General features: G+C 44.0%; 2 protein-coding genes across 2 annotated transcripts in view; one reads left to right on the top strand and one right to left on the bottom strand.

Moving 5' to 3' along the window:
• The window catches only part of LOC126562905 (MIT domain-containing protein 1), a 458,992-nt gene that overhangs the window by 249,561 nt on the left and 190,142 nt on the right, over positions 1-19,289 (top strand). The window lies entirely within an intron of this gene.
• LOC126561486 (diacylglycerol kinase 1) overlaps positions 2,537-19,289 on the bottom strand; it is a 483,147-nt gene continuing 466,394 nt past the window's right edge. Inside the window, exons 6-18 of the mRNA XM_050217662.1 lie at positions 19,019-19,201; positions 18,170-18,292; positions 14,256-14,380; positions 13,807-13,915; positions 10,051-10,179; positions 9,732-9,943; positions 8,965-9,105; positions 8,011-8,508; positions 7,266-7,886; positions 3,280-3,435; positions 2,987-3,203; positions 2,745-2,926; positions 2,537-2,674 (exon numbers count right to left, since the gene is read on the bottom strand). Coding sequence (XP_050073619.1) covers positions 2,585-2,674; positions 2,745-2,926; positions 2,987-3,203; positions 3,280-3,435; positions 7,266-7,886; positions 8,011-8,508; positions 8,965-9,105; positions 9,732-9,943; positions 10,051-10,179; positions 13,807-13,915; positions 14,256-14,380; positions 18,170-18,292; positions 19,019-19,201 — 2,786 coding nt within the window. The 3' untranslated portion in view covers positions 2,537-2,584. The remainder of the gene's footprint in view (positions 2,675-2,744; positions 2,927-2,986; positions 3,204-3,279; positions 3,436-7,265; positions 7,887-8,010; positions 8,509-8,964; positions 9,106-9,731; positions 9,944-10,050; positions 10,180-13,806; positions 13,916-14,255; positions 14,381-18,169; positions 18,293-19,018; positions 19,202-19,289) is intronic.

Here is a 19,289-nt window from a genome sequence, read left to right on the forward strand (position 1 = left end):
TTAGCACTTTAATTCCCTTTTCCGATAGTTCTCCGCATTTCTCTGATGCATTTGACTAGTGATGATGCGTAATCTTAGTTATTGTTTTGCTATCTAAACATTCCGGAAGTACGTCCGTTTCTTCCGGTACCGTGTTTTAGTGTGTTTGTGTGCGTGTGTCAGTGTGTATAGGAGTCTGATTTAGCTTTCTACATTAAATCTCTCTTGCTTTCAGCATGGCTCGATAGAATCTACCTTAGGTTATGCTAATAGTGATCATCTTAAGCTACTTTAGAATTTCAGTTGTTTATTATCATTATAATTAGCATTATTAGCTATACCCTACACCTCTTTACACGATCTTTGTTCGTACAGGCTCAAACCAACTGGGCCATTTTGAGGTTTGGATTTTAAATTTGTTCCTATCTCTCAGCTGGTCCTCCCAACACCATCGCCAGTCTTCCAGTGCTTACCATACAATCATGCCCTTCTTCCTTTCCCTCAAACGTACGCAATTATATTGGTCTCTCTGGGTAGTAGTATGTATTACGCTCTATCATGCCGCGAACCTCGACAGTTCGATTTTGATTAATTTTTAATCATTAGTTTGTTAACTGCTACTGTGGTGTTTGTTTTGTTTTTTCCCTTTTTTTCGAAGTAAAAAACAAAAAACGTTTCTAACTGAATCGAAACAAAAAAGATGCGTAGCGCAATGTAGCTGGTGCCGTGAATTGCTGATGCGAATTAAAAGTTACTTAGAGAACAGCATTTACAGTTCCGTTATCGTTTCGCTAGTTATGATTACTTATGTTAACCTATACAAGTACACCCATACACATACACTTATATTACGTTGCGTAGTATTTCGATGCGATAGAGATTCTCTAGATGTTACCGGCTTTTGGATGACTCCAGTACGAATGAGTACGTTTGTTTAGCAAATAAACAATATCTTCTAATTCGAGACTTCGATTTTTTACGATAGCCGTTTAAGTGTATTTACAGGACATCCGTTAGTTACCCGAAAGCGGGGACTAGCGTTTGCTGTATAGGTTTAGAGTGAGATTCTGTACATGATCGTTCTCACTACGTTAGTCTGTTTTTCGAGTAGTATGTGCAGTTGATAGAATTATGACACAGCGTACCACCATACGGTTAGAAGCTTATTCTATACCCTCTGATAGGAGGCGTAGAAACTTTACACCGGTACTTAACATTGAATTAGAAATACTTTATCCTGTCCTGTGACCTGCTTCAGAAGGGTTCGAGCCGACATCGGCAACAAGAGAATCAATAAAGCACAGCAAGTGGTCATTTGTAGATAAGGGGCGATTTGAATTGGTTTAGTAAATTGTGTAAAATTTAACCAAAATGTAAGGAAAAATCATGCAACATTACATTCTTCCCAACGATATGTATGTGGTTATCAAAAGAAAATGGGTGGAACAAAGAAAAGAGTGCTTTTTATGGTTCTTTTGCTGCTGATATACCATTGTTTCCTACCAGCCAGTCAACGCGGATCTGTAAAATATTCCATTTGTTTTTAAAGCACATGAACCAGTCACAAACAGCAGCGAACAATAAATTTGTGTCGCATTTTCCTTCCTTTTGTGTTGTGTTTTTTCCGTTTTGTACGATACATAACACACGCCTCGATGTTATTGTCGAGTGTGCTTACCGTCGGTTTATAATATGACTTTGGGTAAATCTAGTATTATAATAAGGGCTTGTATATTCTCAACTAATACAGTACAGGGAGCGCATGAACCTCGCCACAACATTACCACACAAATCGATAGATTCCATTCAGATGAGATTATGAGTATAGGTTGGCTCAACGAGCTGATGCAGTTATGTGTGCGTGCTTATAGCTTATGGATAGCAACTTCATCTCGCGACATCTCGCTACACGATAAACGGTGAACATATAACAACGGTTCGCTATCACTATGAGTTAACAACAGATTTTTGGGCTCGTTTGACGAGCTACGAACAAAACCATATTTGGACAGCAATACATGTTACGGTACATCTCGGTGCTTAAGATAATATTAAGGATGAAACAGATCTTAGTGCTAGGTGGTGCTAGGTTTCCCTACCGGGCGCTCATGAGCGAAAAAACTTAATAGAGAGCTTCGCGCGGTCCATCTCACCTTTACAGACGTTTCATTATTGAACCCACAGCGACTAAACCAGCTTCACTACTCTCGTATGGGGATTGTGATGTCAGGATGTAGTATTTTGATTAACTTCTTTAACATTTGTACTAGTTTATATTGGTCGCGGACGTGGAGGGTAGTAGTAGTTTGTGTAAATTTTTATGTGGTCCTTGGGGAAAACCGTTTAAACTGACGCTGGTTGCATGAAGTTGATGAACCAAAATCGCTCGCCTATTGAAAGTTTTCGGATACGTAGTGTTTATGTGGGGGAAAGGGTTTCGTTTTTGGTTCGTTTAGATTAAAGCTATCAGTTTACGTTCTGTCTACCTCTGTGGCCAACAATCCCGTTGAATGTGCAGTCGGTTGCTCGTGGTGGCTTTTTTTTGTGGTAAACCGTCCTATTAGGCCTCGATCGGGACGGCATCGCTGCTAGATTTTCTCGTAAGTCATCTCTTCAGAAAACTAAAGAATCCGCTACCTTTCTCTGACCGGGGTGCCATCAGCATTGGCACTTGGTTTTTGTGGGTTAGCTTAATCTAGGGAATGCAAAAGGGATATGTGTGTTAGTAAGGGATGTTTGGGAGACATACCGAAAGGATCACCTACCGTACACGGGCCCTGCATCCAGGGTTCACCATCGATTTGCATTGGGAAGGTTTTTTTGGTGGTCATAATTACTTCGCTACATTGCGCCAGCCGACGTCCGGACGCTCGCAAACCCGTTCGTACCTGACCCATATGGAGACAATTCTCCAGCCCAATCACCTCTATCTTTCGATCGCCAATGTCTAGAAATGGCAATGCACAAGAAATGTAATACGAGTGCAAGACTAGGAGCTAGGACTTACCTTGTATGGCGATTGACAGATCGACCGAGTTGAAACTATTCGCCGACAGCTCTTTGTCGGAGTTTTTAAGCTTCTTGCGAAATGGGCCCTTGCGCATACGTTTCTGGGACAGATGTTCGCCCCACAAATTAGAGCCACCGTGAGTGTAGGGGATATTTAGTAACGCAATGCCCTGCAGCTGTGGGCCATTAGCTAGCTCAAGTGAAACACCATCGCACTGGAATTTGGTGGTAGGAAATTGAGGAATAAAGTTCCGAATAATGAGATTAAATAAATCACCAAAAAGCGCTTACCACAATCTCCAGATTTTCGTGCAGATTCTTGCAGGATGCAGCGAACGTTTCCGATGTGGCGTACTCAAAGTACCAAAGCTTGTTCTTCATGCGGCTGTTGAATTTGTGTGGATTTTTCTCACGTTCCAGGTGGAACTTTACGCAGATTGCTGCATCCTGTGAAGAAGAAAACGGTAACGGTTGGTTCAGAGAAGAAAGAAACACTAAACGATTGTTTGACCCCTCCCGAAAACATCCCAAAGCAAAGGGTTTCCTCGCTCCTAATCCTATTATCGGCAGTTTACTGCCAAGACGGACCTCAGTCACGCGATACAAGATTATCGCTCATTATTTCGAAACAAGGATTGGGACGAATGGAGGCCACAGAGAGGATCGTATTTATAATTCATGGCCGGTACCTTCGACATTCGACTCGTTTCAATTTAAAATCCCTCACCAATCTAGATGATCTTACGGGACCCGTAATTAGCCATGCTCTAGTGGATGTATTGTACCGGCGCAATTGGATACTGATTTGTGTGTGTGTGGGCATGATAACGGGCAAGATAATTAGCTGATAGCGATATCCCATGTTATCCAATATCCATTCGCCCACCGGGAGAAAACACCATCCCGACAGCAAGCAAACGACCCGCGGTGCGGGTCGAATTCATTTAGCAGTTTAATCCCGGCCATCCCGTACCAGCTCGTTCGGTTTGGCGAAAGTGAACTGCTTTTAATCGTTAAATTAATTAAATTACATTTCACGTCGCTCTGAGTTGTTGCTGCTGTTCTAAAAAAAAAAAGGGATGAGAAATAGGAGACACGGCGTCACAAAGACACCGGCACTAGAGGTAAGCAATTCTTCGTCAAGTCTTGGAAGCCGTTCGAACCAATCCCTATTTTTAATTTCTACCTTTCTACCCCAATTCCTTGAGCTTCTTTGAGTAACGAAAGAGAAAAAAAAATGGTGGAATAGCTAATAACACTCGTTTCCCTTGCTATAATTGCTTTACAGGTTTGGTTTGCGTTGGTGCTATAAATAGACTCGCTTAAGTTACCGCTAACCCACACCAACCGAAGTAAAAGTTGACCCGGATTACGTCGAATAATGGTCAGATGGTAGCTAGAATCGGGGAGGTGGGCAAATTTAAAATCGCAAGCTTCAATCGTAACGATCTACAAAGAAATAAAAAGGACGCAAGCGGTAACCGAACGTGGGAGTCCCAGTACGGACTTGAGACAGTTAACAGATTTTTATCACACTGCAAAAGCCACTTCGCTGTGGCGTATTTGTGTACATGAAGGTGAAACTCAGGCGCACAAGTGCGGAAGCAATTTCATCCAAGCAAAGTACATTTTCCATGGTGTCAGACACTGAATTTATAGGAACGATGTTTGTGGGCTCACTTCGGGTTGATTGTACAAAAAAAAAAAGGTGCTTGCGTGCGCCGGGGGATAGTTCCAACTCAAGATCCCCTCGAAGGAGCCTAGCGTTCCGAAAGAAGATTTAAACAAAACAACGTACACTACTGGACAGGAAGTAGTGCCGTTCCGGTTAGAATGCTTGCTGATTGTGTTCCGGTAGTTGGGGAGAAGCTTTTGTTTCTATGCTAATTTCTTGTGTCGTGACTGGTAGCTTTAGCACCACTCAACTCGAGACGAACTCTTCGCCAAAGGATAGTTGATTTCGGGGAGTAGATTACGAAAAATGACAAAAAAGCACACAAGTATTTCCATTGAGTGTGTTTGCGTGCGTGTGTGTGTGTGTGTGGAACGGAACAGAAGTTATTTATGAGCTGGAATGTTAAATGCGCGCACACGAATTTACTACCAATTAAAAGTTTTCGGCAGTTCAGGCTTATGCAACTTTGATTGGGCGACACCCTTGGTAGGGGGCCTGTACGGGTGAAAATTATGCTTTGATGTTCCCTGCTGATGCCGCTGATGATGGCATTTTTTGGGGGGGCGCGAGTGTGTTTGAATTCGTTGGAATCCCACGTGGAGCCTGGGGGGTGCCATTATTTATGACCGGTACCGGTTGAATACTTTTTCGGGATGGGGTGGAATATATTTTCATAATCCTTTTGCAGCGTTTGCAAAAATTTCAAATTCGGAATTCGGACTACGCGATGTTTACAGTGCGAAACGGCGCGGAAGCAATACATTTTTTTTGCAAACTGCACCGGCTTCGAACCGGCAGTCAAACGGTATAAGCATAATCGGACAGACAAATTGTTTTGCGGGTTTGCAACAGTTTTTAAATAAACGACTATTGAGAGGAGGGACGATGTTGACTAGGAGATATGTGAGGGTGAAGAAGCTTAGTCGTGTCGAGGGTTTCTAAAATCACAAAATATATTGTTTGCGGATGGACACGTAGCGTGATACAAGGAATGGTGAAAGGAATAGAGTAATATGAAGAGTAAATCTTTCTTTAAAAAACGTTTATGAGATCCTTCATTCAACCAAAAGAGAAAAATGGGTTTTTTGGTGAGCTTTTATCACTTCGCAACAAAAAAAAGTTCCCATGATCATACAATACAAAAGCTGTTTATTACTACAAAAGCAGAAGATTTAAATTAACTGCATCGAGTTCCCTGTTTTCAATTAGAATTCCTACCCAGAACAAAGCGTTGAGCTTTAAATCAATAAAAGTTACAAGACGCTTCCGGTTCCGTTTGTACTTCTGATAAAACAACACTCTAAAAGCAAATAAGCATTGGCACTTCGCGTTCAAAGCGTTCTACCATGGAATTCGGAACCGTCTTGCACGGCTTCCCATCATACAATATGCAGCATAATTCTCACCATAAAGCATACCGCTTTATACGGCCAAGGCCCGAGCCACTATTTACCACTGGAAACACCAAACAAACATACTTCAAAACATGCAAAAGTACCTTCCTTTTGGTTTGGACAGTGTACAGTGTAGCACTCGCCGACGGATGAATGGTGTTACTAAGCTTATTGAATACTTCTTCTACAAACGGTACACACAATTGTACAGTTGCCCTTCGGGTGCCAGCTTTTGAAGAAGGCCTTTTCCTACATGGGCACGATCTCACCAACAACAGCTGCAGCTGATAGTTTGAATAATTAAAAAAGCCCAGCACGACCGGAGTGGAGGAATACGGCGAACGAAATCTGCTTTTAAAAACATCGGTAATAGTGTACAAACGAGGAACGGTGCACTAGCACTACTTAATTCCCAAACGACACACTAATTACTGTTTAATTTCTCGCCATCATGCGCGATAAAAATACTTCCGTTGCTTTCGCTACACGGTATTCGGTGTGTGTTAAAGAACCAGGTCAACCGGAAACTGGAAGTGTAACTGTTATCGGCACTGTTAGTCGTACAATGCACAAGCTAAACCTCGAAAACCTTACCCCCCTCCTCCTCCCCCTTCCTCCAAAAGACAAGGGTGGGCTCGCCATTATTCCGGTGCAGCTAACTTTAAGGACCGTAGACAAATTAGCCAACTCGATAAACGGAACCTCGTCCCTAGCTGGCGAGGCTCCGAGAGCAAAAGTGAGCGAGTTGGTTGGTTAGCTCGGGTGTGTCTAACCATCGGTCGAGTGTAAATAAAAGTTCATCTGGAGAACTCCAATATGTCCTCGTTACTGAAGGGGAAAGGTCGCAAATCTGTTCGTTTTGCGACGAAAGAAGCAAATTGTTATGCCGTTCTTTGTGCGTGTACTTCTATTTTTCTCATGGTTTTTCGCCAGCACCGTTCGGTTGTGGTCACCCGTAAGAAGTGCTGTTAAAGGCGTACCATTTCCTGGACCGCTTTTCATCGCCTACTTCAAACGACTTTGCTGGCAAGTTTCCCCACGGCAGGCACACACACACACTCTATTCGGTACAGATAATACCGTTGCGGTTTATTTTATTTTCCGCCTTTTTTCGCTTTCCACCAGCACTCACGCACAGGGCGGGGCGGGTACGGTGATATCGAATGCGGAGCTGTATGTACCGTGATCGAGCGTTGGCGTCTACTTACCACACCCACGGAAAAGTAGTTATTGACAATGTTGTACGGGACGGTGAATTCCGATCCGACCTGCGGTTTTATCAACTTTGGTAGGTCGATAATTTTCTTCTCCGGTCTCGGTTTGTCCGTGGTGCCGCCGTTGCTGTGATGGTGCTGTTGCTGCTGATAGGAACTATTCACGGTATCGTCCGCTGCACGTTGCGCTGTATCGTTCCCACACACGGTGCCATTATCGACGTCGGTGCTATTGGTGTTGGTGACGGTGTTAGCCGCCGTGTCGACACCGGACACTACCGTTGCCCCACCGTTGGTCAGCGCTACCGTGCCCCTATTGGCATGCTCGGCTATGAAACCTTCCATTATGCGCTCGGTAGTGTGGCCCAGTGTGGCGGAGGTCGGTGTCGGAGGTGGTGTGGCGGTGGTGACTTCACCCCGGTCCGACGCATCCGGCACACCCGCGGTACCATTATTGTCGCTCAGTTGGGCACATTGCGTCGTGCCGTTGGTTGGTAGCTCGGTCGCGTTTGTACTATTTTCAACATCATCATCGTTGGTTTGGATCACAGATTTTTCAGCAATTATGCGATGCGAGAGCTCTATTACCTTTTGCACATTCTCGGACAGCGTCACCTGTTCGGGAAGTGCGGAAAAAACAGGGGTAACGAAGGGATAATGCGATGAGAAAAGCAATAAATATGGAGAAGTTTTCAAAAAGGACATATTCCTGCAAATCGATTGTGCAGGCGAGCGTTACCTTGTGCCCGGGCATGCTCGTGACGGTGGGCGTCTCTTCGGCGGCCAACGGATTGTTCTTAACCTCGATACTCCACCGGTCCAGCATAACGACAGAGGCACGATTGATCTTGTCCAAAATTTTGGGAATACTTTCGCCCTCGTACCCACCGCCCCATCGCAGACAGCGGGCGAGATCGTTACCCGTACCGAGCGGGATTACACCGATCGATGGTTGCGACTGTAACACGATGCTATCCATTGCCTCCAGTACCCAGCCAACCGTGCCGTCACCACCGCAACAAATTACCTTGAAATTGGGCACGTCCTTAAACATCGTGAGGCCCTCGAGTGGGCCACCTTTCGACAGGTCGTACACCTGGCGCGGATTCAGCAGGTATTGGAACTTGCGCAGGATGCGATCGCCCTGCCGGCCACCACTTTTGGGATTGATAAATACGAGCAGCGGACACCATCCCGGGTCGCTGGAAATTTGGAAGTGTATTGTCGATGGTACGCTCTGCAATGGAAAACAATGGAGAAGGAAGAGATGTGATGCAAAAAATGTAAGCCTTCCCCTAGTACACTTGAGTAAAGCAACAGCCTTTCGAGGAATGTTAAAATAATTCAATTGCAAATGGAATGAAAAAATCGTTAATTTAATCAAAACATCGTTAACAGTAAAAAAAAAACATACACACGAATTCAATCTTGCTTGAAACCAGTTTTACGGCATACAGTGATTTGAATTAATGATTTTTACACACACATTGAATAAATTAATCGTAAGCAATCTATCAACACCGGACGCAGACAAATGCCGCAGGCATGAAGTGATTGCCAATAACGCCAGTTTGTGTTTGCATTTTTCTGTTTTGTTTATCGTTTTCTCTCCCTCTTTTTCTCTTTTCTTGTACTCCTCTTTCTATGTGTGTGTGATGGAAAGGAAATAAATGAGTTTTGTACCGGTACTTACCTTTCCCTTGTTGGTGGTGAAATTGATCGATTTCTGACGATCGAGCACGGCCGGACAGATGGAGGTCGGTGGCAGCACGAGGTTGGCAAACTCTCCCAGCGTACACTCAGCCTTCACGAGCGTGGCACACTTGTTGTGAAGCTGCAAATGATACGGAGTGAGAGTGAGCTGCATGGTTAAAGCGAGTGAAAGCTTCGTGAAAGCTCGTTCATTGTAACGAAGCGAGGATTTTTTTCCGTTTGTCTGTTTCCATACATCATAAAAAAGACGGATACGTACATAAATTTGTATTTGTTGCAAATCATTGTTTGGTAGATTATTTTACATTCCGTAGCGTCAGAATTTTACAAACATAGTGGGATCTAGTATCTAGCAAATGTGGTAAAAAGTATCTTGCAAATAATTTATTCAACATTTTGATCATGAAAATTGATTTAAGGTAAACTACCAGGCGTCTCCATTGAAAATTAAATTAAAATAATCGTAAGCTACGAGACGTCTTCATTGCAAATCCAACGACCAAATAGTAAGAAATCAGCATCGTTAAAAAATGTGAACCTCAAAATGCTGCAGGAAAAGGAAAATAAACCGTCGTAAAACAGCCTGGTTGGCTCTGATTCAAAAATAACGTTAATTAAACACGTGTAAATCAAAGACCTCATGCGGGCCACGGGATAACAAGTGAGGAGTATGTAAATCCGATATGTGGTTCATTACACGGTTACTTTACATTCCACTGCAAATTGTACGGGGGAGAATGTGCTCACCATCATACGGCACCATCGGCAGGTCAGTCCAGTGATTCCATTGTACGCTTTGATCCGCTTGCGGCATTTCGAACAGCGCCCGTAACAATTCCCTTCGACCCAGTGATGCTGGAACGAGGCAGTGGCCTTTGACTTTTTCGACTTTACGTAGGTAGCGATGCAGGAAGCGGGAGCCCGCTGAACACAACGCTCGTGTACCGTGTATTTGCAGACTAACGAGTTCCAGGTAGTGCATTATGGATTTATGCAAAAAAAGTTAGGAAGATTTCAGTAATAAATTTGTGCTTACAATTGTTGAATAGTAGCAAAGATTACTTACGCACACAGCAGAGACCCTTCTTCCCGAGCCCGACAAGCATATTGAGGCACATATTGCAGTAGGCAGGTTTGCTGAAATGTTTCAATCGCCACACATGATATCCGTCCTCCTTGAGCGTGTTGTCGACGCCTGGGGGATGGGGGATGGTGAGCGGTGAACACAAGCACATGGCAGAAGAAGAAAGAAACAAACATAAAAAGAGAAAATAAATTTAATGGATCGTGCTGTAGTGAGCGGTGCTCAGTGACGACCAGAAATGGAAAGATTTATGTATCCATCGAGATTCCGGCTCGCCGTGTGCCATCAATTACCGAGAATTAGCCATCGGAAAAATTGTCCATTTCCTCGCGGGATTTCCGCGAAACGCGTACCATGATCGACAGTGATGGGTTTGAGATTGGTTCGTGATGTTTCACATTGGAAAGCGTACGGTGCAAAAAAAAAAAAAAAAGCTGCACACAACACAGGGTACGCAAACGGTGGACCTAAGCCCACGTATTCACTCGTGGTAAGGTAACGCGTGTGTCCGCACAAAAGTGCACTAAAATCGTTCCGCAGGCACAAAACGTATCAGAAAAGTGTGTGGCCACTCCATCCGCGGGCGACTCATTCGCGATCGTTTTCATTCGTTGGCAAGATTGATGCTCCGCGCGAAAGTGTAAGGCTTCGGGCCAAGGCAGGAATACTAATGACCGGCCTGGCACATCCCATTTCGATGTGGGCATGTGTATGTGTGTTGGAGATGGCAAACAAAGCTACCGGGAAATGGGAATGATGTTGGTTCCACAGTTTCGAAACTATCTTTGCATAGCTGTTGTGCGAATGTTACACACACACACACAAATACACATGGGGCACAATTGTACAATGCTTTAAGGCATTAGCAGTCCATATACATAGTATGATCGGGAACACGTACCGTTCAATGACGCATTCAGTAGAATTCTAATTAAGCTACATTCATTAAGCTTTTCGCCCGGAAGGCTTTTCACGTCTATTGGATGACCCCGAACGGAGTGTAATTACTGTGAAGTGCTTGCTTTGCTATCAATAGCTTTGATCTAGGAATTAATATTCCTTCTTCCCGGGAGAAGAAAGCCAAATATGGGCACTTAATCATCATAACAGGAAAAGTTGCGACATAAATCAAATTACCAGCTAAACCCCTTATGGTTGTAGGACATATTTAGTATCAAAAACCTGCGCTTAACAACAAGTTAATGCCTCGCGGGATGTTGGAATAGTTTTGAGGGCAAGTATGGAAGCAGTTAACCTATCCAAATTATACAATACTTTCACTTTTAAATGAAAATAATCATGCAAACATCATCGTTATTGGCAAAATTTTCTAATTTTAAATTTTACTTAATCTTATTGATCGATTTGTAAACTAAAACTAATGATGATTCATCATGTTCCTAAATCTGTTTTTATTGACAGTCAAACGAGGACATGATATCCATAACGACAGACATAAATCAAATTTCACGATTCGGATGAATAGAGAGAGTAATTTTAGCTTGTTCTTTTAAATTCATGTTGTTTACGTGACCAACATAACGGGACAGAACAGACCATTCTGCTGGCGAGCGGGCAGCCGAGCCGAGTCGAATGACCGAAGCAAACTAAGTCATGAGTATAAAATTAATTTCGATAGTACCCATCATCCACCCTGTGGCGTCGATAAGCCGTACCAAAAATGGCACAAAAATAGACTCACATCAGTCTCTGTCAATGCTCAATCGAGTGGCCACCCTGATGGGTGGCTTAGTAAGGCACTTCGTCGCATGATGGATGCGTTTCAACTATCCCCCCACACTACTCACTCTCTCCTATACTTGTGCGATGTTCATTGACCCGATTTTTCAGTGGAACTGCCTTTCTTCGGTTCTTCCGTTTGCGCTGAGATGTTTACGGATGTGTCTCCGACGGATGGGAGAGCTACAGTGCTGAGACGGATGAATATGGACATTGGGCGTTTGACGACAAAAAAAAAAAAGCACTTCACTATCCTTTTAAGCTTGATCGTATCGATTTACCAGCACGAGCAGTTGCTACGAACCGGCTACTGCAAGCCACAATCGTATTAATCGGGTTCAAAAGCTCAGGCCAAAATGTTAGCCACTACAGGGAATAAGGACAGGACGACCGAACCGGTCGGTTTCAGGTGACGTGCGAACGCACTACACTCCCCTCCCCACTATGAAAAAGGGTGTGTGTGTGTGTGTGTGTGTGTGTGTGTGTGTGTGTGTGTGTGTGTGTGTGTGTGTGTGTGTGTGTGTGTGTGTGGTCGGAGCGTGCGGATAAGATGACAGTGTTTGCTTTTTGCGAGCTGATTGATGACGTTACGTGGTAAGGGCGAAGAAACTGTTAGCTTTGCGGTTGTCGATTGCATTACAGCATTAGGTGGGACCGGTTTTCCAGTGCAGTGGGTTTGCCTCTGGTTGGGCATTAGCGGTCGGTTTCGGAACGGTCGGTTCGGAATCGATCCCTTGGGGGACGGCGCATTCGAACACTTCACTTGCCTTTTATCAACAAAAAACGACTTTATCCCGATTGTGGTAAGAGTGTACGGAGTCGATGGATGATGGCCTGGTGGATTACACTTGCTAGTGGTATGGTTTCCTTCCACAAGGCACCAGCCGAAGGTCCCAATGGTGCGAGTGTGTATCTGCGTACGGGAAGAAACATTGCCATCGCTTTTGCATCGTGATGTGCAACACTACTCACAACGAGAGAATGGAGCAATTAAGTTAAGTGTAGATTAGTATCCGTACCCTCGCACGTAGTCGAAACGGAGGTGTTTCTCTCGATGCTGGTGGTGACTGGATAATTGATTGAATTATCCTCACCCGACGATTACGATTTACGCACCCACGGGGTCAGTACGGGATCCCGGCTGGCTGTGTACAAGTGCATCGTTAGCGGTGCTGCTTTAATCATTTATACATACACACATTAGCCTGTTCTGCGTCAGTTAGGGATTTAAAGCTTTCAAGACGCTTCTTCATATGGAATGAATTTTAATCCTCGACTAAACACAAACACAGCAAAACATCTTCGATTACACCGCTCAGCAAGCATTTTCCGAATAGTTCATTTTCTCAATTGCTAACGATGCTCTTGAACGACTTAAGCGCAATTTTGTAATGCTCTTCGTGTTCTACTACCAAGCGATAAAATCAACAGATCAAGAAGCCGTTCCGCTCCGACTTTTTTTGCGAATAGCAAAAACATTGATGAACAGAACACAGCAAAAAAAAAAAAAACAAACTCCCAACCGGTGTGTGCCTAGTAAGGTTTTCCATCGTTAAGCTTCTCGTTCTAATAATCTCCGGTGCGAAAGCATAACAATTTTAATTGGACTCCCGTTCCGGCAAAACGGTCCGTTAGAAGATTCGCAAGCCTCATTTGCAGCCCATATTTTCGCATTACGCTTGGCACGTCATTAGCAACGCCCTGTAAGGCGACCATGCTCCCGAAGTTCACACTCGCGGACAAACTGTCCCCGCGGACGGTTGTTTGCTCGCCAGGATATTTGATTACACACTGGAGCATTTTCTTCTGCCTGCACTGGGTAGCAGTTTTGGTTTGTTACTGTGGCTTTTTTATGCGGTGATCGTTGGGTTTGCGTTTCGTGGGAGAAAAAATGAATGTCACACAAACACACGCCAACATACACACACGGGCAGCATTATGAAGTGTTCTAGGAAGTACATATTATGGCCGATTGTATCCATGGGACGTGAGACTTACCGAGAAGTACCAGCAGCGGGATCGTTGTCAAGCCACCGCGTTGCCATTCTTCTAGCGAAACACACCCATCACCATCGTAGTCAATCTCGGTCATCATGTCCTGGAGAATCTGTTGTTGGGATGTGGTAGCATGACGGTGCGAATTGCGTGTTGTGCAGCGCACATCAACGTCGGTTGTTCGCAGTAGAAAAGAGACAGAAAAAGAAACGAATTTAATCAGTAAACAGAGTATCGATAACTGAATGTTGCTGGCGCATGGAGCGATAAAATGGACAAAACCAGCGGTTTCTATTTATGATACACGTTTATGAAGCACTGCCAATCCGTGCTACAGCATCCGTGACCACTTCCGGTTTGTGCGAAATGCCACGTGCACCACGAACGGTCAACATGGCGAATGCTTCCGATCCGACTAGCGCGTGCAGGTTGCGATAGATTGCCGTACTTACCGGCCGTAGCTCGGACACGTCCCAGCCGAGGTATTCCGCTACCGACATCATCTGATTGACAATTGCATCCGTTTCGGTCGTGTCGAGGACGCCGTTCCCATCCGTATCGTACAGTCGGAACATAACTGTAAGCAGAACCGAGCAACAGTAAACATTAGTATAATGGAATATTTGTCCGGAAAGCTCGAAAGATCGAATGGTGATAGATTGGCAGATCGGAACAACAGTCACAACGGTTTATTGCACAACGGCATTACTTATTTAAAATATGAGTTTCGCTCTTAATTTAATCTAGCACGGTTGAATGTCTCTGTGTTGGTAATATTTTAAATTGATGTGATTTTATTTCGCTTGAAGCAAGCGTTTATAGCAGACATATCCATCAACAGGACATTAAACTTTACTGTCTAATGCATACCAATAAGGAACAATCAAACATCTTACATTATCATTAGTATGATGGAAAACTTTTTGGGCCAGCTTTACCCCCGGGTTTTTTTTATTTTTCCACAAACACAAACACACACTGTGACACACTGGAGGGTGTGTTTTGAAAAATTGAAACCATTTTGAAAAAAGCTTATCTGCCTGGTAATGCTGGTCATTTTTCTTAACGGCACCCATCACCCGTCGAGAAAGCCATTTGTTATTGCAGCATACCAGACACAATTTGCAGGGCACAGCAGGCAAGCGAATCGAGCCACGAGCGCAACGCAAAAAACCGGGCCAAAGCGTATCCCGTATAGCTGACCCTACGATATTATTGCTGCTCCAATCTATTCAACCCCCAACCTGGATCGGGTGGATCAACGAGAGGATCTTGGTAAAGCTTATCGGTGAAAATACATTGCCTTTTGTTTTCTGGCCTGCTTCTTGATGGAAGCACAAAGTGCTTGTGTGTGAGTGTGCGTTTTTTTTTTCGTTCCATTGCGATGTGGCGATTCGTACGTTTTATCCATACGAGCGATGTGATGGTTTTGCACGGTTGCCATTTGATATGAATCGGAAATATGTCTATAAATAAATATTATGAAAGAACAGCCTTTCACCAGCAACCGGTTAGCGTCTTGATGAAGGAATCGTAAAGGATAATGTTGTACGGGTTATTGGTGCCCCGAAGCCGGGGTACGGAACCGGATTCATCTTCAATGTTTCCTGAGCCTCCCAACCAACCCAACACCTTGCGGCTAACGTGGAACCGGTTTATCGTGTAAGTCAACGCCGTTTATCCATCAACGGAACGGACGATTGTAGGCACTTATGCGTTCAAATGGAAAATTGATCGACCATGAGAACAGGCTGCTGGTGGAAAGAGAGAGAGAGAGAGAGAGAGAGAGAGAGACGGGAGCAAAAGGAAAAAAGGTGATGAAAACCACTTGCTCTCGGTAACTATTTCTTTTGCCTGTCTCGTTCGATGAGGGAAAGTTTTTGTACACATAACTCGGATGAATCGGATAAAACAGAGCAGCAAACATGAAGCGTATCGACTAAAATTAGTGTTGCTGTAGCTTTCGGACCATGAGCCGATCGGTAGCGATTGAGAAAGGTGTGGCAGAAGAGACGATAATGACGTCCTTTCGAATGGTTGGAAGGCAGAAGACTTTGACGTTTTTTTTTTTTTTGCTGCAAAGCGGAATCGACCCATGTCTTCGTATTGAACATTGGTTGATTTATCTGAAAGCTTAAACCAACAAAAACAAACCTATTTCATGCCGACCGTCCGGATAAGAAAGAAAGTAAAAAAAAAACAAAATATTGATCTTTCTACCCAACAAGCAACTAATGAAAAGGGACGAATGTTTAATCGTTAAAACCTTAAGGCAATGCCTTGATGTTGGAAGTAGACTGGTAGCAGTAGATGTAGTGTTTATACACACATCAAATACATTCGATCGATAACTGCTTCTAGGGAGTTTTTGCTCCATATACCAGTCTATACATGTTGATTGCAAATCGTACAACCATAAGTTATGCGTACAGTCGGAACTCATTACCAGACATGTTCAAAGACAACTACATGAATACCAGAAGTGGACTTTCCTTTATTTCTAATTTCAGTTCTGATGTTGCAAAGTTTTTCCTCATTCGAGCTTAAGGCTGACAGTACACATGGGAGAGCATAAAGATGCAAGTAAATGGCATTGGTCAGGCAGTGATTGTTTATCGTTGATCAACTACCCAACCAAACCGCAGACACTGTGTTCCTCGGGCCCATAAACTTTTACCACAGTAGGATCGCATCGTTGCAGTAATAGAATCTTGGTGGAGAACAATGCCAATAAAGGTTTTTTGTTATAGGAGGTTGTCCGAAAACTTTTCGCCTAGTCATGGTAGCTTTATGCAGGGGGTAAGAAATAGGATCGTAAGATTTTTTGTTTCCAATTCTTACTGGACAACCATTACCATCATGTTGTCCCTGTACGAGCGCATACACTCTGGCGTATAGTCATTTCCAACTTTTCCAAGACCCATGTCCTTTGCGAAAACAACATGCAAACCGAAGTGTGCTCAGTAGACGCTGGTGGAAGCTACCCATCCAGATTGTTTGCAACGAAGTGTTGCGTGTGCATAATTCAAGGCAGTACCTCTCTAATGCAAGTGGAATTTCGTTATGGCAAAGCTCCGACCGACCGAAGCTAACCCGGTGGATTATTGTTTCGGGGCTTGTGAATGGGTTCGCAAGTGTTTCGCCTTGCCCATATCGCGGTGTGGGTCGGCGCACAAGCGATGATGATTGCCATTTGTATGGTAATGGGCCTGTCCCTCACAGCACAAGTGTGCCCGCGACGAGAGTTCCGTCGTATCGAAGGATTACCGAAGTAGCACTCGTCTGCTGCTGCTGCTGCCGCCGCTGTGTTGTGGCCCCGAGTGGTAGATACTGTTTATTTTCTCATGATCCTCTCGGCAGTGATGGCAGTGGATTGCCAGCTGGAAGAACTTTGTGACTCTATGTGCTTTCGGTTCTTTTGTTTCAGTTTCAAACTGGGAGCTTTAGGAGAGCTATGATTATTTTTTTCACTGATTTTAAAACCGAGTTAAGAGAGTTTGCAAGTTTGCAGTTGCAGCTGCTAATTTTAGATCGGAAAATGTAGGAAAAATGAATGACAGTTAAGTTCGGCGGTAGTTCTTTGTTTGGTTTGCTGGGAAGAGGTTTGCAACCGAAAAAAAACTCTACATTGTCAGCTTCGTTCGTTTCAGATAGTGAAATTAGTCGGGGAAGAAATGGTGAATGGAGAACTTTTGAGGCATTTTTTTGTAAAAAAATTGATATAAAACACTGCAGAGTAAAAATGCTTCTTTGTAGAAATACACGAAAATAACAAACGAAAAATAACTTTTTTTGCTTCAGTGATGTTGATGGAGACGCCCAGTGTTTTTCAGTTGGTATGCAATTATCTTTTACTATGTTCATAATCTAATTAAAATATATGAAAGCATTCCCATTTTACGTCAAATTTTTTATCAACGTATTTCTGATTATCATCATCTAGAGGAAATAATAATATGAAAGAAATAAATTCGCTTTTAAATCACATTTAAGCTTTCCTACGTCAGCTTTTGATCTACAACAGATAGAATTAATTAGTAGTTTGTAAGCCGAAAGTTTTGTGACGTAAATTACTTTTAGGCTAAATATGCTTTACGCAGGCCTATAGTGAAAGGGTTAATCCACTACATCCACGTTTATTCCAGTGACTAGTAATAATAATTTCATGGTATTCGATACTCTCGAGTTCAAACTTCTGGAGAACGTCCGTAAAGCAAAAAATCACTGCACCACATCTAAAGCACCTTTAATGAACTATTAACGGCGGACCTTTCCCATACTCAAGCTAGACATGTTTGAAATGAGAAAAATCACAACTCGCCTGAAACACCATCCGTCTCAAAATATCCACAGCTTGTATACTTACATTCCAGCTTGTCCTCCGGTCGGCCAGCCTCCAGCAGCGAAAGATAGCAGACAACATCCTTGAGCGGTACCTTCAGCAGTAACGGATCCAAAAATGATTGCTTTCTAGGAATCAGCCGCACATCTGCAACGAAACGAACAGGATCAGGGTATTAGAAACAAGCGTAGATAGATGAAAACAGTTTCCGATGACCGAAAGCCGACACGCTTTGGGTAGGGTTTGGCCCGACAAAAGGGGGAAAGAAAGAAAGAAAAGAAAAACACGATGTAGAAGTTAAATCTCTGCCGTCACGTCATCAACTCCATCACATCGGTTCGATGGTCTTGTTGACCGATTCCAGGAAATTGAGAATTCACCGCTGGGAACGCTAAATTTGCTCGTACGAACGTGCCTTGATGTGCAATACGTAAGGAGGGTGAATCGCTACAGGTAACACGTATGGGCAGAGCGCATCGCATCCCTGTCGGTAGATAAGCTGGAGCTTAGCATTTCCCGGCCATTTCGGTGGCTCGCTATATACAACCGTTTAGCTGAAACACGCTGCCCAACTAAAAGTAAAACGTATGAAACAGAAACAGATATGCGAATTGACATGCAACAGGTAGTTTCTTCTGGTGCGGTGTGGTGAATCGGAGAACAAATGCAGCTCGTCTTGTTTGAGAAGATTGACAGACGCTCTCGTTGGTTGATTTTACAATCAAACCGGTGTTTGGACACCTGCCTTTGTTGTTAGCCGATCCGATTCAGATTGCCTAGGGTCGTTTCGGGGACAACGGGGGGGTTCTTCGCCGGATGGATGGTACAAGTGCAAAAGTAGGCCACCCCGGGGGGCACGGGGATAATATTTACCTTCGATACGACAGTTGACGGAGTTGTTGCTTTTGCGCGACGAGTTCCGAGAAATCTGCGAGTGGCTGTGTGAGTGCGAGTGCGAGGGACTGGAATCGGCCGAACGGCGGAACGGTGGTTGCAGGATCGGCGGTGTGCAGCCCATCGGGCTCGGCGTCACCGTCAGCATCGGGTGGACGGTGCCTGAAAGAGTGGCGAAACAGGCAGGAGTGAAAACTGGCGCAACCGCATCCCAGCATAACCCTATGTACATGTGGAGCGCAGCAAATTC

This window comes from Anopheles maculipalpis, chromosome 3RL (genome assembly GCF_943734695.1).
Source record: "Anopheles maculipalpis chromosome 3RL, idAnoMacuDA_375_x, whole genome shotgun sequence".
Taxonomy (NCBI): domain Eukaryota; kingdom Metazoa; phylum Arthropoda; class Insecta; order Diptera; family Culicidae; genus Anopheles; species Anopheles maculipalpis.